Below are 23155 nucleotides of genomic sequence, written 5' to 3' on the forward strand. Positions count from 1 at the left end.
TCTATCTGCCCTAGGACTGAGTAGATTTTTCCTTAACCTTCCTTTGCCTCATTGAAGTCAGTTTAAAAACTCACTCCGCCCGTTAGGACTAATTTTGGGGAGCTCCTCAGTTCTAAGTCAGATAGATTAGACTCTCCAAATTGTGCACAGAGAATTATCTCCTTTTTTACTTTTGTATAGATTCCTTGTTTAGGTAAATATAGGTAGGCAAAGGCTTAAAAGGAAAAAGGTTTTACTTTTGAATTTGCTGAGGAGGCTGCTGGGTTTCCAGAGAGCTGCTGGTCGCACGCAGCATGAGAAACGGTGGAATTGCTTGTCCCAGCGAGCAAGGGAATGGCGGGAGGCTTCCTGTCTGTTTCCCAGGCCGCTGCTGTTAATAGTGCCAACTGGAATGTTTTGAAGGCTCTGGCGGTGTCGGTGGTTTCTCAACCCGGCAAGCGCAGTGGCCATTTTAAAGCGTTTCGCACGGTTTTGCTGGTTGCTAACTGTTGTCTTGAACTCGGGAGAGTGGCAGCGGCCATTGTAGTGACCTTTTTGTTCAAACCGTTGTTTGGAGCTGTTGGAAGAACCGTGAAGTTGCGCTCAAGCCCCTCAGCCGCAGATCACTGCCGGGAAGCATTTGGCCTTGTCCAGGGTGCCGGCAAGGTCTGCCTCTCTGCAATGAACACTCAGGGACTTTGAGGGCAGCTTAAGGAGGCTTTTGGCCAACGGGCCTTCTTCCTCTCATATATTGATCTGCAGGCGATCCGTAACTGGCTGGCTCGTGCCTAGTGCCCGTCTACTGCTGCAATCGCATCTCTGCATCAAGCAACGACTTCAAGGCTTCTGCAGATCATCATGGCAGATGGAGGTTTGGAGGCGCAGCCCTCTTTAAAGCCCATTTAGGCACCATCATAGACTCGGTTTCTTGTCAGGTGTTTCTCTCCAGACAGAGCTTGCCTCCCAACACTGCCACTGCTACCTTACCTGTTTTGGCATGCACAATAAATTCTGCTACTTAGTGCAATGTTTGAATCTAACCACTGGTGACTTGTTCAACAAACCATGACTTAGCACACTATAGACTGAATCTGACCTAGTAACTATAAGCTGAAAATCAGAGAATCCAGCATATGCAAATGTTTTCAATAATGTTGAAATAACTGGTATGGTGTACAAATTAAATTTAGCGGATGTGGAAAAATAGAATAGTTCACTAATATGCTGTCTGAAAGAGAGAGCCTTCTCATCAAAATAAATTCAATGGAAAGAGATTAAGCCAGTTTGCAATGAGAGATTTTAATTATGAAAAAACTAATGTCCTGCTTGCTGGTATGAAATAAACTCTTAATGTTACAAGTAAATGTACCGAAATAACTTTAGCACACAGTTATGAATGAAGTGTTTTAATCATGTTTAATAAAAAAAAAAACCATTTACCACAAGCTGTACATTAATGTACAATAATCTCTGGACCAATTATCATCAGTTGAACAGGATTTACAAAGAATAAAAAATATAAATAAATATTTAGTAAGCCCTGTAGATGTTTCTGAAAAGTATGGTTCCCTGAAACAATCTCAAGCCTTAAAATGCGATGATACGATACTTAAGCCTCTGCCTTTTAGCCATAGAAATACAAATTCTTAGTTGATAAAAGCTGTTCTTATTTTGTTAAAATCACATAAAATGTTTTCTGCCTTTTAAGCAAACATGAAAAGATTAAATGTTTTTTTATAAAAAGTTATGTGAGAAGAGTTTTACTCAACCATTGCCAAATCTTTTAATGCATGGCTTTTTTGTTTTTTGGCTTTGTAACCAGGCCGTAGAAATTCTATTTTTCTCTTCTTTGCTTCAATTTTATTCTTATGCCTCTTTAACTTCCTCTTGGCAGCAACCTCAGGATTAGCAACAGCCTAATGGAAAACAAAGAATCATAGTATTTTGACAGCCTCATTTCCTCTACACCTTCTGAAATTAGTTTTAATAAAACCTCATGACTAATGAGATGGTTATTTTTTTAAGCAAATGAAGGTGCAAAATGAAGTAAATACTAACCTGTAGGGCTCTCTCCTTCTTTCGTTTAGCTCTCCTCTGACTGGCTTGTTTTTGCACAAAAGCAAATGAAATTGAAAAGTCCTCCAATCCAACTAATTTCTTCAGTAGTTCTATGATTTCTTGGGAAAGATTCTTTAGAGTTGGATCTGGCAAGGAAATAATTTTCATTACTTAAAATTTGAGGACAGAAACTGAAGTTTGCTATCTCTTGTTCAATCTTCTGCACAATTGTCCAGGTGTAAATATACTCTACAAAGTTCCATAAAGTATAATATTCAAACAAAGGCTATTCAGAAATCAGCATTAGTATTTAATTTTCACACCAAAAATATTATTTGAAATACCCTTTTTTAAAGAGCCATCACTTTTTATAGGAGAAAAAGAGCTCTTTTCATCCTCAGCCACCTCTTTTGGTATAGATTAAGTGCAGCTTGCCAAGATATCTGAACCCCAAGAGTCTGATTACCTAAACCATCAATTTTCAATAAAAGTTCCACTTAAGTAAATCTTAGAATCTGGATACACTAAACTGCAGTTAACTTAGACAAAAGAGGCCTTTCTTATCACTGCCTGACAGCTGTGCACGAAGAGTAAAAAGGAAAGAGTTGACTTTACAGTGAGAGCAGAAAATAACTAATTTAAGCAAGGTAGCTAACCTGAGGCTCACTCACATAACATGAAGCCAGTAATGCTTGATTAAAGCCAAATATTTAGTACAGAAATAAATGCATGGGAAACAGCTATTTATATATAGCAAGGATTTTACCAGATACTCTCTTAATCCCTTATTGCAGAATGCAGCCAAGCTATCTGAATCCAAGAGCTTGCATTGTAGTCAACTATTGGGCCATTACAAGGGGCAAGTGAATATATAAAGCAGCCTTTAGTGACATATTGTTTTCCAGATATGTTGGACCTCAATTTTCATAATTCTTATGCAATCTGACTGATAAGATGCCAAGGAATGTTGGGTTTCAATATCCAATACATGAAGGGGATACAAGAAGTAAGGATTTCAGAGCATAGCCGATTATTTTTGCATCCTGATACCCAGATGGAACCATTTGCCATATCTCCATAAGAACAGTTTAAAAATACACAGAAAATACTGTGTCTCACACCAATTGCCATGTATAAAAATCTCTTCATCGAGTTACTTTATATGCATCGTAGAGATGAGAGACACACATTCACTTCACTATATAACATCCAGAATAGAATATTGACATTTAAAAGAGTAGTTTTACCTTTAAAAAAAATCAAAATTACAAGTGCAAAAGTTTCATATGATCTTATTTTAAAAAATGTAAGAAAATTTAACAATCCTACAAGTTTTAGAAGATTTAGCAATCCTACAAATTTGAAACTTTAGTAATTTATTAAATTTTAAGAAAATTATGTTAATGAGCACCATATAAAACTGTTGCAGGTGTTGCCAAACTTCCCTCCTCTTCCATTTTAAGCATTAATAATAGATCCATTCTACTGGGAAAAAAACCTAAACGCTTGCTAGGTGTTTTAAAATATGGAAAGTATAAAATAAATGCCAACTACCTGAGTGCAAATTCCCTTACCTTGTTCTGCATATGTGCTACTCAGTTCTCTATACAGAGGGGCTATGATTGTTGGAAGATACGGTTTTACCTTCTCTTTCCCAAGGTCAACTGCAATAGCACCAAGAAACTTAAAGATGCAGGTTCTCTGAAGAGGCAAGCACAAGCACATTTGGTCAACAGATTAGTCCACAAAGCAATAGAACAACCCAAAGATGTTAACAATTAGTGGCAAGGTAGTACTTTCTCAGTGAAACTTGGAAAGTATAAACATTTTCCAACAGTTCTGACAACAGTTTGATTTGCTCAATATCTAATGTTAAGGCCTAATTTGATCCTGCTTCCTCTTCTGTGCCTCTACAGCCTATTCTCCAAACCTTTCATTTTTGTATCCCTTCTTCTTACAATACTTGGCAAGGCCAAGTGCACTCTAAGTAGCATTTCTCAGCACACCATAGACCATACCCCTCGAATGCAACCCCAGAACCCAGCAGTCATCTGAAGAAAAAGAGGCAGAAAGATCTTTTTCCCTTTCCCACATTACATTTGCAGGGTGAAAACCCAAATTGTTTCTGTCAGTTTAACTTTGAGGTGAGCATTACGTGGGCAACATTGTTCATATTTTAGTACAAGTACTATTAAAGTCTCTATACTCCAAGTTTTATTAAGTAGGCAATGAAAAAAGCAAGACTTCTTGGACTGGAACAGTTTCAAAAACAAAAACAAAAATACAGTATAACTTGAGCAAAAGCAGCAAAGAGAATTGAAGTGAGAATCTTTTGTTCATTTAAATTCTGCTCTTCCTATGAAGCTATGGACAACAACTGATGCGGAATGCCTTCTTGCTCTGAACTGGAAAAATGCTGCTCCTACTTGCATGTCCATTTATGAAAGTATCCAGCTGCCCTAGGTTGTTTTTTTTTAACCATTTGCGTTTGTGAAGTGTAGAAGTCACTGATACCTTGACAGTATTTTCTGAGCTGAAGGTGTTATTTGCAGAAGACAAACCAACCTTTAAAGAATCTTTGGGTGAATGAGCAGCTTCTCTTGTTGCCATGACTAGGACTTTTTTCATCACCCACAACAAACTGGCTGGACTGCTCTTTTCTTTTGCCTCCATACCCGAAATCTCTTTCTCATCTTCACTTCCTACGTCAGCCTGATCTTCAGTTTCCCAAACCACATCCTCACCAATCTCTTTGCCATCTTCTGGAGTAGGAGCCAAAAGATACAGTACTTTGGATACAAACAGTAAATTCTTTATAACCTTCAACACAAAGAAAAACAAAAGAAAGATATCAAAATGACTTATAAAATGTTTGCAAAAGTTTTAGGGCAGTTTCTCAATGAACTGTTTTTCAGCTATTTAATTAAACTTCTTGCTTTATGACTTCTAAGCTAGTGTTTTTCAACATACTGCCTGGGGGATTCTGGGAGTTGAATCCACATATCTTAAGAGTTGTTGAGGCTGAGAAACACTCCTTTAAGCCTACTGCAAAAGTGGAAGATTTAGCATGGTTATGCCATTTGAAGCTACACACACACGAAATATTACCAATGGGTTGTAATCTCTATCTGTCTTGCAGAAACCAAAATATCACTCTTGCCTAAGGAACTCGCATTTCTCATACAGCAGGTGTTGGAACAGTAAAACAGTCTAAATTCCTTATGTATTGAATGCCGGAATAACAGAATAATTTATTAATAAAAATGGCTGTAGGAGAAAAAAAAAGCCAAAACTGAGAAAATAATTCAGATTAAAAAACATCTCATTAAAAAGGCTATTTCTGCTTGAGACTAAACATATCTGGAATGCAGTCAGGTACTTATGATTGCCTTTTGAATGGCATAAAATCTGGCTATCATTTATTCATCTTTCTGAGCCTGAACTCTTACATCTGTTTCAACTATGTCTTCTTTCAGCAAATGCATTATAAATTCAACAAAATGTCAAATTCTAAATAATTTACCTGTTCTCCAAGACTGTAACTGAGAAATTTGGATTTCAGCTGATGGCAGAAAGCTAAAGCAAGTGTTTTCATCTGTAAAGGAACATGTAAGACAAAATAATATGATGTATCTGGTGGTAAATTTGGGGCATAAGTAAATCACTCTCCCCAAAGAAGTAGCAATTAAAATACAACAAAAAGTATAAGCTCTAGCACTGAAGATCTATAAATAACAAAACCAATAATTTATATTGACATTAATATTAATTTCTAGTCTATCCACCAACAATAGCACTTAAACTTATATACCACTTCATAGTACTTTACAGCTCTTTCTAAGCAGTTTACAGGGTCAGCATATTTCCCCCAATAACCTGGGTCCTCATTTTACCGAACTCGGAAGGGTGGAAGGCTGAGTCAATCATGAGCCTGGTGAGAATTGAACTGCTGGCAGTCAATAGAATTAGCCTGCAGTACTGCATTCTAACCACTGCGCTACCACAGCTTAGAATATGCAGCAATGTAAGTAAGATAGTAAGATAACCTTTTCACTAAGTTCCTCTGTTAAGAAAATGGTTGCTGATGACTCATGGGTCACTTGTTTCTTTTCTGCTTTTCTTTTGCTCCATTTATTAACAAGTTCTTCTGGCTTGTGAGAAGCAAACAGCAGGCCAAAAATCTCAGCAGAAGTCAGCCACACCCAGCTGTGTGGGTACCATAAATGGGACTGGACATGACCTTAAAAACGGAGGGAAAAAATCACTTGAATGAATTATTTATATGCAAGGACATAAAACATGATTATGCATTACACACTTTTAAAATGCAGTCTTCATAATAAACATGCCAGGCATCAATGCTTCTTTTTACAGCAATGTAATGTTGAGAGCCAGTTTGGTATACCAGTTAATGCCTCAGGCTAGAAACCCTGATTTCTAGTCCCGCTTTAGGCACAAAGCCAGCTGGGTGACTTGGGCCAATCATTTTCTCTCAGCCCTATGTAGGAGGCATTGCAAGCCACTTCTGGAAAACCTTGCCAAGAAAATTTCAGATACTCCTCCAAACTATCTCTGAGAATCGGACACAACTGAACGGAAGGAAAAAAAAATGTTCCTACTAACCCCAAATGTTGATCAGAAGTTCATGGTGTTTGTTTAATTGAATAATGTTGCACTCATTGATTAGTTTAACAAGCAAAGTTAGAAAGCTGAAGAGCAATCTGTCTGCCAGCTTTTCGTCAGTCTCTTCTTTAACCTTAAAAAAAAGTGAACATGGAAGATAACAAACGATATTGTGCAGAAACAATAGTGTTCAAGTAATTAATGCATCCCTTACTAGTCTTCATAGCCTGGTTTCGGTTGCTGCCTACTGGTAATACTGATATAATATTGCAAGTTTAACTGCAAATGGGGACAATGGGTCTATAATCTGAAACACAAGTGAGCAGAAACAACGCAAACACTTTTCTGATAAGGTTCCACATTCAATTTGAAATTGAAATTTTCAAAGGATTTCCTAGCCAAAGGAACACAAAGAATGGATGATCATCACATCTCTTCACACAGAAGTCACCATAAATTGCATATTTTGGCTTCCTAATAATTTTTCCTTCTTTTATCCAGAAAACTCCACAACAGTCTCCTTCCCTCTGTTGTTATGGATATAGGGGAACAGTAGGAAACTTTTCCCAATTAAGATCATGCTAACTCTAAACTGAATCTTCATAGATAATCACTTTAATTATGAAATCCATTGAATCCGTTGAAAATATCTGTGTACTAATATGTCATGAATTACCCTGGCATCTTTCATCTGCATCACAAACGGATGCGCCCTGATTGCTGGCAAAACTAACACATGCCAGATTTTACAGCACTGAAAATGGAGCTTTTATAGCTTTTATAGATCAAGGCCTATATTCAACATTTTTTAAATGTTTGCCACAACAATCAAAAATAATATAGATACTCAACCATTCATTTCCTTCATACCACTAAGAAAGACTATTCACCGGTAGCCTAAACAGATTATAGAATAAAAACTCTTTCCGCCTATTTTACTTTCCCCTTCCGTCCTTATTACAGCAACAATATATTATTTTTTAAAACACTTTCTTGGAAAAATGACATGTTTCTGCCAAAAATAATTTGACAGATTTCTTTCATGAACCTGCCTTCTTATAAAATAATGAAGCATTTTGTCTCATTTAGGTGTTTGATCAATATTCTCAGCTTTTCAATTTCCTAGAAACATTATTGCTGATTAAAATACTTACATCTTCAAAATTTGAGGGATGAATTTCTCTCTCGATAATAGGAAGAATGGTTCCAAGTCTTTTCTCAAATTCAATTTTTTCAGCTTCAACAAATGCTCCACAGGCTTGGGCAGCTAATCTCTTATGTACACTCTATCAACAAAGACAATCTCTCATAAATAAGACGTTTTGAAGAAAAAAAACCACTAAACAAACTAGTACTATTTGTCACTTCTTTGTGGCAAAGAAAGTAAATACATCAATTTGTGTGAAGGAAGGAAGAACATCAATTTTGTTCACTCAACAAAATCTAGAAGTGAAGGTTTTTCTGAATCCCCATCCCTAAGGAATACCGACTATATAGAAGATGGTAGGATTTCTCTGTTATTGCCCACCCCTTCTCTAGAATGGCATGCTAACCCTGCCAGTTGTGGCCTGCCAGCGGCCAGCAGACTCAGTGAGGAGGTTGGGGAGGAACATGGGCCAGTCCTGGAGTCTGGGGAAGGCTCTGATGAGTGCTCTGCATAGGAGGCAGGGATGGGGCCAAGCTGTCTGACAGTTATCAGCTGCCTTCAGAGTCAGAGATCAGTGAGGCAGAAGAACAACTGGAGCCTGTTCCCGATGAGCACATGCGCAGAGCTGCCAGAAGAAGGGAAGAGCTAAGGAATAAGGGCTGACTCAGGAGTAAAGGCACAGGTAGACGGTGAATGACCCCTCCCAGAGGGAATAAAGAGGAGCAAAAAGGGAGGAGTTTGCAGGAGACAATTAGTTCATTTAATTGGGGTGAAGATCTGTTCCTGACTTTTTGGCAAGTAATTGCTGCTACAGTGTGGTGTTTGGAAGATATCAGCCTGGCAACTCTCCAAGCCTGATAAAGGTCTGTAGTTGTGAAATCTCATGAAAGACCGTTTGCCGGGACTTTGCTGGAGAGGAATTCCCTTTAACCTAAATAAAAGAGGTTTTATCGGGACAAGGAGTCTGCTTCATAATCTTGGGAGGCCTAGGTCAGAACACTGTCTAACTCCCAAGATAAAATAATCCCCTGTGCTTTGGTGTTTTTATTAAAACCTGACCAAGAAGATTTTGAAGTCTGAGAATTGATCCCTCCCTGTAAGGTAAGGTTTGTATAGTTAATGCCATCCTTGAGCTAACATTCTTATTACTTATTGTCATTACTGTTTGTTTTTTATGGTTTCCTGTGTTTTATTTTCATTGTAATATCCAAAGAGGTAGGTAAGCTGCTCAGAATGAGTTTTGATTGAAACAGCATGTAAACACAACTGAATACCAATGTATTTCCTCATTACAAATAACAAATTTAACAGTTCCTACTGTGAGAACTGCTGCTGACTGGCGTACAGCCATGATAAGAAATAACAGTCAGAATTCAGCCTGTTTAAGAATATGATTTGTCACTTCTTGAAATCACTTCCTTCAATGTGTCACATGGTGCAAACGCTACAGTTAACACCTGATTTACCTGCAGATAAATGAATCCTTTACATCCAAGGAGGCCCAAACTGTTAAGTGTGTCTCCCTTACCAACAACATGCTCAGCCATAATTCTGAGTGGAGATTTTAATTCCACAAGAAAATGAATGCTAAATGCCATGTAATAAAATAAGTGTTTGACAAAGAAAGTTCAGTTGGTTATCATTTTTCTTTGAATAAAAGTTAGACTCTTGTTTTATTCATGCCGATTAAAAGACCAATTGCCAATGACAATGTACACTTCTGCCCCGTATAATACCTTTTTACTTGTAAACCACGAAGCAACCAGGGAAAACATCAGGTCTCGGTTTGGAGGACTAATTTTGCTGAGAAGATTTTTGATGGCCAGGGCCGCCATCCTCTTGCACTTTGCTGAATCATCATTTACTATCATCATGCATAATGGGACAAAGAATAGGCCACAAAACTCATGCAATAAGCCCTGCGGAAACAAGGTAGGAATCATATAGGCTGCAAATCTCTAGAATGACAGTTTTCCCCTATAAACCACAATGAAAGAAAGATCCACATCAAGACAATCAAAATACAGACACTCCTTGTTTAGCGGATACCTCATTTAGCAACTGTTCACAAATACGAAAAACGATCATCATCATTTTTCTGACCAATGCACACATTTAAATTTCCGCACCTGACAACAATGTATGCCAGTGTGAGAGCAAGCTAAACAGGTTGTCTCTAAATGAGACAACAACCAGTGATTTTTGCATCTCTCTCTCTCTCTCTCTCTCTCTCTCTCTCTCTCTCTCACACACACACACACACACACACACACACACACCATTTTGCTTCCTATTTAGGGAATGGATTGTTAAACAAGGAATCATTGTATTCCATGTACAGATGAACATACAGCATTTTTTCTGCAACATGTTTCAGTTAAATAATACTGTTTCTAACAATTGCATATATTTCACAGTTCTTAAGAAATCAAGGACTGAAAACACTCTAACTGCCCTTAGCAAATGTATGTTCAAAAGCATTTGGACTACTTTTCACAGTATATACAAAATAACTTTAGGAAATGGCTTTGGATAAAAAGTTTTGTATTAAATAAAACGGGGGTGGGGGGGGTCTCCTAATTACATGGATTGGATTTTATTTCTGTTTAAAACCCAGAGTTTAAACAGAAATAAAATCCAATCCATGTAATTCTTTATACCCAGAATACCCACAAATTCCAGAATACTCCTGCAACAAGCTATCTGTTTACAGTTCCTCTGACTTTGCTTACAAATTTGATCCTGTACATATTTTCTCAGCAATCTCATCCCATTTAATGAAAGTTATCATAAACAGTCTTACTGAAACATTGTACTTATTTTAGTTTAAAGAAAACACTAGAGCAGAGTTCCCCAACCTTTCTGGGTTGGCAGCCTGGAGGGGGGGAGGGGCAGGGGCTGCTACGCACGCATACGTGCAAACGGGGCCACTAGCACCCTCGTGACACTCGCCAACACACCCACACAGGCCAGCCACTCACGCAGCCCGATGGCCAAAAGGCCACGGCCTGGTAGTGGGCTGTGACCCACAGGTTGGGGACCCCTGAATTAGAGGGTATTATATCTGTGAGGTAACTGCACAATACCTGAGGGAACATTTCAAAGAGATAAGCAATCATTTCCAAAGCAGACTCTCTTCCCGTCTCATATTCATAACTAGAGTGAAAACAATTAACAGGGATATAGTTAATACTTACAAAATTGCCAAGATTTTTGCCCAAACAGCATAATGCCTGTGAGCATAATTTATTCTTACATTCATGTTTAGAAGCCCCAGATATATAAAACAGTAAGCAATATATTTTGATCATAGTCTGCCTATGACACTATTAGATGTGCAGAGTGCTTTTGCTCCTTTAATAGCAAAGATAGGAAATAAATATATGGCAATCTTACATTCAAAACAAAAAGGAAGATAGATTGCAATCTTCCATCATCTCTTTTCAGGTGTTCAGCATGACAAACTCTTTGCCAGAAACAAATTACCTGGGTGTGTTTTTTTTTAATGGACAGGATATCTAAGCTAAAAACAAAGCTATGCAAATGTCTGTGTACTACATACAATTTTATTTAATAGAAGTATCTATAGCTTAGAAAATTCAAGCATTAATCGAAATTTGACAATCTGAAGAAGATGCCGTATGTCAATTTCACAGCTTTCAGGAGGCTCCATATTCAGTCCTTGACATCTTCAGATAAAGCGGGGATGAAGAACAATGCCCTTTATTACTTTTGGACTTAAACTCCCAGAATTCCTAAGCCAGTCATGTTGGCTCAGGAATTCTGGGTGTTGAGGTCCACAAGTCATAATGGGACCATCATTCCCCACCCCTGACATAAAGGAATGAGAGAAAAGTTGATGAGAGACGCACTAATGGACAGCACAAACTTGGTAAGGAAATAAATACCTACTACAGTACATATGCATTTGTTTATCCCTGGGAAAACCAGAGAACAATTACAAAATAATCATTTAAAAGAAACGTGGCAAATATGTAATATTTATGCTCTCATGGTTTCATTTGAGAATTATATCCACATTACTTACTTAAGCTGGGCAAGGATACACTCTAGATTGAGTTTTAACTGTTTCCCAAGGGGATAATCAATAATGTATTTCTGGTAAATCTGGGGGGGGGAAATTAACAAGGAAAAATAATACTAATATAAACGGTTTAAGTATATTTTCCAATTTATAAAGAGACAACAACTATCCAAGGGCTAGTAGATGGAAAATCTTCAAAGGTTAATCTCATTAATTTAAATTTAGCAATCAAAATAATCATTAGCCAACACTGGAAAATGTAAACAAAACAAAATAAAACACACACACACACACACACCATATACACATTTGAAAAAATTGGGGACAGTGGAAAGGGAATTTATAAAACGGTTAGTGTACAAGTATGGAAGCAAAAAAAGAACGTTTATATGATTCTAGTCCAAGCACATTAAGAGTCTACAACCCACAGTGGGTACACTTTCCATCTTAACTGTGGCCCTTCATCTGCTGGCAAATACCAACCAGTAAGCCTGTTAAGGGTCAGTTTAGCTCTCATACCTCAGGTAATCATTATCTCTGATTTAATAAAATTATTTAAAATATCTTAGTGCTCCTAAGAAAATAATTATGATAATGAAAAGGATGTATTTAACATGTCTACAAACCTGTCTACATTGAATTCGAACTTGCTCGGTTTGGCCTGTAATGGCAAAATCTGCAACCTTCTGCATGACACCTTCGATTTCTGGAACTATCAATTTTCTAGATAAAATAGCCTTTTAAAAAACAAAGACAATAATGTACAAATATGAGTCAGGGTGAAGTTGTTCTAATCTATCAAAAGCAACATACAACAGAATTTTCTTTTCTTTGCCCTGAGGACACAAAATCATCACATGCCAAAAACCCAACAATTTAACCAATCTGAGCAAAAGGCAACCCTTGAGATATCCAATTGGTAGAATCAAAATTATTTTATGTCCAACCAGCCACTTTGGAAGTTGTCATCTCTTCTGATCTGCAGTCAAATGGGCAAGACTGGAATTCTGCTCACCTGATGAACAGCGGCTTATTTGCAAAGTGCTGGTGCCTTAGAACTATCCTGCTTGCTAAGATGCAACACAACAAGATGATGCCAAATAATATGCCGTAGGAGAAATCGCTAAGCTGATGATATGATAGGCTGATGACTCATAGTTCAAACACTTGAGGTCAGTAGCAAGAGGAGACACTTGGCACCTGGCTTCCGATTCCAGGCTGGCTGATTTCAAGAGAGGATTTTTAATTCTCACCCAAAAAAATGCAAAATAAGCCATTCGGTTTTCAAGCAATAATTCTTAAATGATACTTTGTTACATTACTACCTTCAAGAGGCCAAAAGCAGTGGTTTGTCGTAATGAGTCATAAATATCTTCTTCAGCATATCCGAGCAAAACTTGCAGTTGTTTATCTGTAATCTGACTCTTTGTATTCCTCACCAGCAGAGTTACACACTACAAATTAAAAATTTGCATTAAAACTTAATTATTTGCTAATCTACCAAATAAAAATTCTCAACTTACTCTATGCAAAAACATCATTTCCCCATGAAGATTGCAATCCTAAATAGAATTAAATAGGGACTAATCCTCTATTATTGTTTTTCAAATTAGTAGGGTCTTTTTTGTCTCTGATGAATTAAATCTACGTAACCCTTTTTCTGGGGAGAGATGAAGACCTTTTGAACTTTTTATTTTCTGCAGCTCAACAGCATTTTTAAATTAGGCATAGTTTTAATTTAACATAAAATGTGATTGAAATTCAATTATTTGAATGTTCAAAAACATACAAAAGGCAAATCTGCAGATATGAGGGTACACATTAAAAAAATGATATATTATTGATAGGAAAGTTTTTGAATGATTTCCTTGTTTTGCAGTTATGGACAGATGAAAATGAAAATGGAAACAATTCCCACAATGCTGAAACTGGGTCAGATTATTACAAAACACATTCCGTCCCACCCAGTTTCTCCCCCCCCCCCGTTTATTTATTTTTTATTTATTTTTTAATAGATGTATCAAATCAATGCGTGAACAGTGTGGCACCAGGCAGTCATACATTCTAATAAAAATAAAATTAATAAAGTTAATAATAATTGTTACATTCAATCAACTTATGTATTTCTAATAATAATACATGTTTATATTAGGTTGCAATCTATCGTTGTTCAATTGTTCCACATTTTCTCTTATTATTACTTCCATTTTATTATATAAAATATATACAAATATTCCCCCTTCTCTTATTTCTATCACTTATTCTAGCTTTTAATCATGTCACTCTTTAGATTTTTCCTTTCTTTCCTATCTAATGTCTAATCATGTCACCTACCTAAAAAGTGATTATGCTAAGAGAAAGGGAGAAAAGAAGAAGAAAATCATAAAACAAACAAAAAAGAGAATTAATCTATTCATCGTCTCTTGCCTGCTCCAATACTTTTAAGTGCTAGGCTTTAAGAGAAAGAGAGGGAAAGGGAAAAGCAAGTCAAAACAAGATTTTAAAAAATCTATCCATCATCTCTTGCCCGCTTCAATATTGCTATGCTTTTTTTTACTTGCTGTTCAAATTCATCTCTTAGATCTTTATCCCAGTTTCATTTATCTCCAAATGAGCCCCCGCCCCCTTGTAGTTCTTTATTTCTGCAGGCACTGCTGCGTACAGTAGGTTCTACAATAAATTATCACTTTGGATAAAATGCTAGAAAACTGCTACTGAGATTTCTGCATGTATAAGTAATATAAGTACATTTCAGCAATATAAGCAATATAAGTACATTTCAGTACAATTTACTAACATAACAATTTACAAATTCCAAGGAGGTGGAGACACCTTCCTTACCACACGAGTAATATGATAACACTGGCATAAAACTCATCCAAGATCAACACTGAACTGTTCCTTTGGTTAAGACTTACTTTGAAACAATTGACAACCAAATGAAAATTCTGTCCTTTAACTGTGCCTTGTTTAGCGAAATCCTTCAACAGGAGGAACAGCTGTGTCGTTAACTGTTCCACATTATTATCTATTGCAGGTAGAGGAAACTTTAAAACCCAAAGAAAAGATTGGAGAGCACCAGTGATCACCTGGAAAGAAAATAACGAGAATGATTTATATGGCTCACTGAAATCTTGGTAGGAATCAGAAATCCACTAAGGTTATTGAGCTTTTAAAAATCTAGAATTACATGTTTTCCACAAATGATCTCTTGTACCAAATATTAGTATCATGTGGACCACCTAAGTATTACCTAAGCAAACACCACATGGGCCGTTACTGCTGAATCAATAGTTTAGTTTACTATTAGAATCAAAAGGCTACTATATAGATTATAAAAAACAGACAAAATAATCAATTAGTATATAATCTAGAACCTTATAGGGGAAGCAAACTCCTACCAATGCAGAGCACCTTTAATTTTGCTAACCTTCCAGCTAACATGGAATATACTATGTACTAGAGCAGGGGTCCCCAACCACCAGGCCGTGGTCCACTACTGGGCTGTGGCTTATTCGGAACTGGGCCCCGTGAGCAGTGAGCCAGTGCACACGTGTGCAGCTCAACTTGTGTGAGTAGCAGGCCTGCGCACCTGCACGTGTGCATAGCTTAAACAAATCAAACTACATACACATGTACATTTGCGCACACCAGTCCACCACTTGGGGGGCCTGGTTCCCCTCTCCCACCCCCCACCTGGTCACCAAGCTGCAAAGGTTGGGGATCGCTGTACTAGAGTCCAACTCTTGATAAACTGCTAATGCACTGGACTACAATCTGATAATTATTTTTAGAAAGGGAGGCTTTGGGGCTGTTTGTACCCCTAGGGTCTTTAGTTATGTATCTCTACTTTGAAATTCTCTTTGCAACTGTAAAATCCAGAAATTTCCATTTAAATAGAAAAACTTTAAGTCAATTTATTTTTCTACATTTGTTTGATTTCTGTAGCCACTCATCTTAATAAATGACTTTAGGCAGCATACATCATAAAATGTAGAAACAAATTAAAGACCATCAAAACAATACAAAATAAATATATATGGGCACTGAGTGATTCTATTGCAATGGACACAGCCAAGAAACAGGACCTTAACACAATCAGGGTCCTAGGTCCTCTAATACAACCAAGTCTTCACAGCCTCATGAAAGGCCAACAGGATCATCCTAATCTCTAAAGGGAGAAATGCAAAACTCTTGATTTTCTGTACTGACATCTAAGCAATGAATATGCATTTTCCCAACTCATCAAAGAGAGCTTAGTTCTAGGGCTGATCTCTGTAATCTTTCTGCACTGTTGTAACATGTTGCTGAACATCATACCTTAATATCAGTGGACTGAAGGCAGCTGATAAGCAGTTGTACAAATGGATCCATCATTTCTAAAACATGCTCATCTGAAGAATTTATTTTAGATCTCTTCAAACTCATGTGCAGCAGCTGTACATAATAAAGAAGAATTAGGAAGCCTTTAAATGCCAAGTGACTTATTCAGACACAATGGTAATTTCAGATGTTATTTAACATAGTAGGATATTACAGTAATACTTTAGAGATGCAGCTGATTAATAGGGGAGACTGCAAACATGAACAAGATTGAAGGCACAAAAGAAATGGATGGAGAGAAATATATTCCTTTTCTTCAATCTTTCAAGTCTGTTTAACTGTAATGCTGCTCAGGAACTTGCCTCAAAAACAACTTTGGATTGGGTATTTACTACAAATAACAAATATTTATAGCTTGGTTCAGCTAAAGCAGAATGGCAAACCTTACAGATCCCAATCTGTTAGTGATTTCCAATGCTCTCATTTCAATTTCGTTGTGCTAATAATATAGAGTTCAGCGATAAAGTCGCTGAGCTTATCGGCTGGAAAGTCAGGAGCCCAGGTTTGAGACCCAAGCTCCATGGGATGGGGTGAGTTCCCGTCCTCGCTCCAGCTCCTGCCAACCTACCATTTTGAAAGCATACAAATGCATATAGATAAATTGGTTTCACTTTGGTGGGATGGTAACAGCGTTCCTTGATGTCATGCTGGCCAAATGAGTGCAGAAATACAGTATCTTCGGATAGCGCTGGCTCAATGGACTTGAAATGGAGATGAGCATACATAAACATTGCCCAAAGGCAATGAATAGCATAGTGAAATCTGCAGGGTCTCCTAGGCTCATAATATATATATATTCAAATACAATGACAAGTCGTGATTTGCAATTATCCTAGAAAGAAAAACTCACGATGATCTTTCCATCATGTGAAGGATGGAAAGGGAATACAGTATTATACACACCAGCAGTTTTCTCAAAACTGAGGGATTTGTCCCTTCAACTCTTTATTCTGGTCAAGTGACCCATCTCTAACATACAGGAAGAAATTAAAGCTATGAAGTTATTTCAACAATTTTAAAGTGGATTGTGAGGTTTGATCCGGTTTGTTTATAGTGTTCCTGAGCCCAAAACATAAAGGGTTGGATTCACGACTACACCCGTGATGGCGAATCTATGGCACGCACTGCCACAGGTGGCAGGCAAAACCATCTCTGCGGGCATGCAAGTCGTCGCCCAGGTCAGTTCCACTGCGGATGTGAGCAGGCCTCCCATCGTCCAGCTGGTTTTTGGGTCTCTGCTAGGAGAAGCGCACATATGCGTGGGCATGGAGGGGATGCAGTGCCCCCGTGCCCTATTTTGGTCTCAGGAGACTTCAGGGAAGCCTGCTAGCACCAAAACGGGGGGGGGCACCCCTGTGCCCTGTTTTGGTGTTAGCAGGCATCCCTGAAGCCTCCTGGGACCAAAAACGGGAGGTGGGGGGATGCAGTGTGCCCCCCCATTTTTGGTCCCAGGAGGCTTCAGGGAGGCCTGCTAGCACCAAAACGGGAGTTGCACAGGGTTCGCACGGGGGTGGAGCCCACGCATGTGCAGGGGTGGGGCCTGTGTAGGGCATTGGATAATGGGTAATGCGTGCACGTGCATGCTTTTGGCACCTGAGGGAAAAAAGGCTCGCCATCACTGGACTACACATTTTAAAACAGGGGGGAAAAACCAATAAAAGGAGAATGAAGGGAGATGCCTGGCACTTCTTACCCGGAGCCCTGACTCAACCAAGACGTGCATGTTAGTCTTGCTGCTGACAGGCGCTTTTTGACCTCCTCGAATGGGAGTCGGTGGCAGAAGAAGGCAGCTCTTTGGTTGCAAACGAGGATCTGGAGGAACTGCAGCTTTCATTCTAAAATGTTGAAGAAGAAAGCAAAAAATGAGAATGTTGGTCTCAGCAGACAGTTCTTCTAATCAAAGTAAAGGCAAAAAAAGAGAGGAAACCCATTTAGAATGAACCAATATACTTCAAAATTATGCCCAGTTATTCAATGAAGTAATTTCTTCTTCAGAGTTTGCAAAAGATCAGTCATATAATACCGATCTCAAAAGATTGCTTTGTGCGTTGAATGGCCCTCATTAGGGAAAGGGGAAAAAACATTCAAACAAGGAATCAAATGCTGGTTAAAATAAATTATGGCTTCACAAGAAACAACAGAACGCCAAGTAAACAAAATGGTAGGCATTGCAGAAACACAGAACCAGAATTACTGACTTCTTTGCATTTATGGTAATCATATTCGCTGCTTATAAATGTGTGCTGCTGTGCATTTGCAACACTTAGGCATTCAGGTATAGCTTTTCTATTAGAATTTTGTATGCAGTAATAACATTTATTGGCAATCAAATAAAAGGAGGAATCAAACTAAATTTAGCTTTCTATAATTTTATTCCTCCTAAACTTACTTTGCTTTTTCTGTTAGCAACGGCAGATTTTCACTAATCAAACCGTGGCTGAGTAGAAGAATAGTCTCTGCAGTCATTGCTTTGTTCGCTATCAATCCAGACACAATTCGTCGTAAAGTTTCATGCACCTTTCGAGACAGTTTTAGGCTGGTTGTATTCTCCAAAACCTGCAGGACAACATTACAGTACAGCAATCACCTTACAGAACAGAATTTTTTTTAGAATGACACTTTCAACACTCACAACTCCCTCTTCTGTAGCAGAAGCATGTTCTGAAACAGGGGTTTGCAACCTTGGCAACTTTAAGCCTGGCGGACTTCAACTCCCAGAATTCCCTAGCCAGCAGAGCTCTGAATTCTCTGAATAACACCGTGATGGCGAACCTATGGCACACATGTTAGAGGTAGTATGCAGACCCCTCTCTGCTGGCACCCATGCCATCACCCCAGGTCAGATCTCTGTGGCGTTTCTTTCGTGAGCTTCTGTTTCCCTGCAAACGACAAAACAGAAGCTCACGAAAGAAAAAGATCTTACCACTGGCCAGCTGGTCTTCAGGTCTCTGCTGCGCATGCATGCATGGACATTTGCACACACCTTTCAGTTTGGGCATGCACATGCACGCAGTTTGGTCACGGTGTCTAAAAGGTTCATCATCACTGCCCTAACAGATCCTCTGTTTCGGATTCGTATCCTCTAAATACCCTAACACAGGGGTCAGCAAACAAACACTCAAAGAGCCATTTGAACCCGTTTCCCACAGAAAAGAAAACACCGGGAGCCACAAAGGTCCTAATCGGAAGTCCCCTGTTCAATTCTGGAGCTGACCGGAAGTTCAGTTCCCCCCACCATAGAGTCTCCTCCTAGTACGACATACTTTTTCCTCTACCTGTCATAACTGAAAGCCCCATCAATTGTCGACACAACTGGAAAAACCTCCCCTTGCCATAGAGTTTTTTGGCGCATTGTGCTTCTCTACCCCCCCCCCCCCACCAGAAGCTCCTCTCAAAATTGTGCCGACTGGCACAACAGAGGGAGGAAACCACAGCAGAGGGAGGAAAGAGCCATATGCGGCTCCAGAGCCGCAGTTTGCTGATCCCTGCCCTAACAGATCGCGAAGTCATCTTACAGTAAAGTGCACAATCTGAAGCTTAAGAACACTAACCTCTTCTGTGCTCCTCAGAGCCTCTGATCAATGTTATTGAAAGTCCACCATTTGTTTCCCAGTATTGTCCCAGATAAAGGAAAATTGTAAATTAAGTGAGAGCTAGGCTTTATATAGAAAACAACAAACACTACAACCAAATCCTCCTCCCCCACTGAAGGAAGAAATTACTGTCTGGCCATGTACATGACATATCCCTTACCTTGCTCTTTGACCCTTCCTAAAATATTAAACACCACCTCTAGTCCCAGAGGTTTATGCATTCTTGCCTTAAATGAGATTAAGTGGTAAGCTAGCTGCATTCTTCTCGGCCAAAACTGGCACAGGAAGGACTAATATAGCAATAGCAATAGCAGTAGACTTATATACCGCTTCATAGGCCTTTCAGGCCTCTCTAAGCGGTTTACAAAGAGTCAGCATATTGCCCCCAACAATCTGGGTCCTCATTTTACCCACCTCGGAAGGATGGAAGGCTGAGTCAACCCTGAGCCGGTGAGATTTGAACCGCTGACCTGCTGATCTAGCAGTAGCCTGCAGTGCTGCATTTAACCACTGCGCCACCTATATCTGACAAATTCCTGTACAGTTATATTTGTTTATACATAAAACGAATACACCATTTTTCATTAAAACACACATACACATATGCTCCACAATGTCCCTAGCAGGACTAATTAGCAAAAAAAATATGAAATTTTAATGACCAGGGACTATATTTGGAACCAGAGCAATAATACTGCATATGAGTGTGTCAGGTTTTACAGTATTTTCTTCCCTTAAGCCATTGTTAAGCTTGCTTTAGCCATTATGCTATAGCTTCTTGTATCAAAATCGGGAAAAGTTTTTAAAAGAGTGGTCAAAGAAGATGCTAGAATCCAGGGCCAAGGAAAAACCGTTACATGCAGCTCTGAGGCTACAATTTACTCACTCTGCCCAGGAATGTCACTCACTAGAAAAATAGAGTTACTGTATTCAGATACATCCCAGTATGAAGCCCCAATGCACACTAATTCTATCTTCATACCTCTTTTAATGGAAGAATAAGTTTAATCACTTGGTTTTTTCCTACATATTTGGCAAGGATTTCATAAGAATCATAACTTTTGCTTCTACGAGCTTCCATAACTTTGGAAACGATGCCTTTTACTTCTTTTTCTTCAGCAATTTCCCCAAACAATTCACGGTGGAAAATCTTTACAAGAGATACAAGAGAAAAAAGAATAGTTTAGCAACAGATAATAATGAAATAGTTATAGCTATTTCTAGTGTTTTCAGTATAGCTTTCCAAACAATAGTCTCTTTACTTCACTGATGCACAAATTTTGTGGCAATGTAAAGATTGACCACAAAAGTCTATGCTGTTATACAAGGGAGAGGAAGAAACGCTAAGAAATACATCAGAAATACAATACCATAAACAAGTGCTTCTTCCACTTAAAAAAATTAAAATCCAATAAATGCCAGCAAACCATAATACTTTGTCCAATTCATAAACAAAGCAATGCAATGTTCTCTCAGAGTGAATGTCAACCTAATGTCTTTTTATGCATCACTTATCAACATGGACTGTGTATCTGGACATTATGAAAGCCCAGCTAAAGATCGAACAGCTTTCTCTTCCTTTAAGGAAACAGCTCATGAACTGGGTTTCTTCAGAAAGCTAGAATTTTAACCTTGGCGTTACCCAACATAACATAACTGGTGAAATAAACTCAACTTGCATTTAATTTTTTTCATATACTGTAAACACGTACTTCCATCAACAGTTCTATGCATGGATCCAAATCACCAACTTTAAGTCGCTCGTTGGCAAGACTCTTCAGCAAGAGGTGGACAGTGAAAGTTAACACATGGACCTATATATTTAGGAGAGACCATCATATTTGTTAAATGAAGAGAACCACCAAATGAGTATTATAAAAATGTAAGTCAAAATGCTACAATTTATTGTACATTTCCACAGTTTTTCTACAGTTATCTAGCAGATGAGTCTTCAAGGTAAGACCCTGTATTTCTCAAACTTTCTAAATAACTTTCTAATGTTATTTCTAATATTTCTAACAGGTTTGTTTTAACCTTAAGCAGTCTCTGCAACTAACCCAATATAAAGTGATACACTTAATTAGAAGAAAATGCAGCAGCTCTGCAAATATAGTCTGTTACTCTCTCCAATAATTATGGATTGGTAATAAAAAGCAAAATGAAAAAGAAATTCCAGGATCTTCCTCAAATCTATAATGCTTCCTCCTTACTGTTGTAGCCCACTAACAGCCAGAGGACCCCTGGTGGCAGACTCAGACAGTGAGGAGGTTGGAGAGGGATATGGGCTAGTCCTGGAGTCTGGGGAAGGCTCTGACGAGTGCTCTGCATTGGAGGCAGAGATGGGGCCAGGGCCATCTGACAGTTATCAGCTGCCTTCGGAGTCAGACATCAGTGGGGCAGAAGAACAGCCGGAGCCTGTTCCCGATGTGCGCATGCACAGAGCTACCAGGAGAAGGGAACAGCTACGTAACAAGGGCCAACTCAAGAGTAAAGCCACAGGTGGATGGTAAATGGCCCCTCCCATAGGAAATAAAGAGGAGTGGAATTTTCAGGAGAAAATTAGTTCAATTCATTAAGGTGAAGATTGCCCAGTATTGTCTGCTACAGAGTGGCATTTGGAAAATATCGGCTTGGCAGCGTTTCAAGCCTGATAAAGGTCTGTAGCGGTGAAATCTCTTGAAAGATTGTTGGCTGGGATTTTGCTGGAGAGGAATTCACTTTAAACTAAATAAAAGAGGTTTTATCAGGACAAGGAGTCAGCTTCGTGCTTTTGGGAAACCTAGGTCAGAACACTTACCTGGTACCCAGTGACAAGGATTGACACCATCTCTTTTAAGACATATTGCAAGTATTGTGGCCCCAAAGCCTCTATTATTTTCATCAAGGTGTTACGTGCAACGTCCCGGATTTCCTGTGCTCTATTCCTCAGAAGAGAGCAGACTTTCAGAAGAATGCTGCAAACAGAGAGAGACTAGAGTTACCTAAAGATGCCAAATAGAAAAATACAAAACACCAGTGGGAGAAGCTTCATTTCAAAGTACTGTAAACAACATTTTAATACTATGTTGACATGCTTTATCTCCAAAGATTTATAAGGTGATGTTGGTGGATGTTGAAAAGATTTTTATATGTGGATGATTTATGGATTATAGATGTAGAGTATAAATATAATATTTACCCAGGCAAATTCTCCTCCATAACATCTTGAGGAAGGGACTGCATTAGCTTGACCATTGCAAAAGCTACTGGCACTTGTACTACCTCTTCATCATTCACGATCTTGGATTTTACCATCTTGTGCTGTTCATCTCTTTTCACCTATAAGTA

At 38.5% G+C, this 23155-nt stretch overlaps 1 protein-coding gene across 1 annotated transcript in view; it reads right to left on the reverse strand.

Moving 5' to 3' along the window:
• Window positions 1–1387: 1387 nt before the first annotated feature.
• The window catches only part of UTP20 (UTP20 small subunit processome component), a 75468-nt gene continuing 53700 nt past the window's right edge, over window positions 1388–23155 (reverse strand). The window contains exons 42-62 of the mRNA XM_087723301.1: window positions 23007–23146; window positions 22626–22782; window positions 21541–21642; window positions 20811–20978; window positions 18625–18791; window positions 17929–18070; window positions 16173–16289; window positions 14771–14941; window positions 13178–13306; window positions 12479–12589; window positions 11856–11935; window positions 10894–10963; window positions 9544–9726; window positions 7815–7946; window positions 6661–6793; window positions 6084–6277; window positions 5561–5632; window positions 4603–4857; window positions 3612–3738; window positions 2038–2183; window positions 1388–1895 (exon numbers count right to left, since the gene is read on the reverse strand). Coding sequence (XP_087579427.1) covers window positions 1740–1895; window positions 2038–2183; window positions 3612–3738; window positions 4603–4857; window positions 5561–5632; window positions 6084–6277; window positions 6661–6793; window positions 7815–7946; window positions 9544–9726; window positions 10894–10963; window positions 11856–11935; window positions 12479–12589; window positions 13178–13306; window positions 14771–14941; window positions 16173–16289; window positions 17929–18070; window positions 18625–18791; window positions 20811–20978; window positions 21541–21642; window positions 22626–22782; window positions 23007–23146 — 2952 coding nt within the window. The 3' untranslated portion in view covers window positions 1388–1739. The remainder of the gene's footprint in view (window positions 1896–2037; window positions 2184–3611; window positions 3739–4602; window positions 4858–5560; window positions 5633–6083; window positions 6278–6660; window positions 6794–7814; window positions 7947–9543; window positions 9727–10893; window positions 10964–11855; window positions 11936–12478; window positions 12590–13177; window positions 13307–14770; window positions 14942–16172; window positions 16290–17928; window positions 18071–18624; window positions 18792–20810; window positions 20979–21540; window positions 21643–22625; window positions 22783–23006; window positions 23147–23155) is intronic.

The sequence above is a fragment of the Thamnophis sirtalis genome, unplaced genomic scaffold, assembly GCF_051295495.1.
Source record: "Thamnophis sirtalis isolate CommonGarterSnake01/CBP01778 unplaced genomic scaffold, rThaSir2_p1.2 scaffold_9, whole genome shotgun sequence".
Lineage (NCBI taxonomy): Eukaryota > Metazoa > Chordata > Lepidosauria > Squamata > Natricidae > Thamnophis > Thamnophis sirtalis.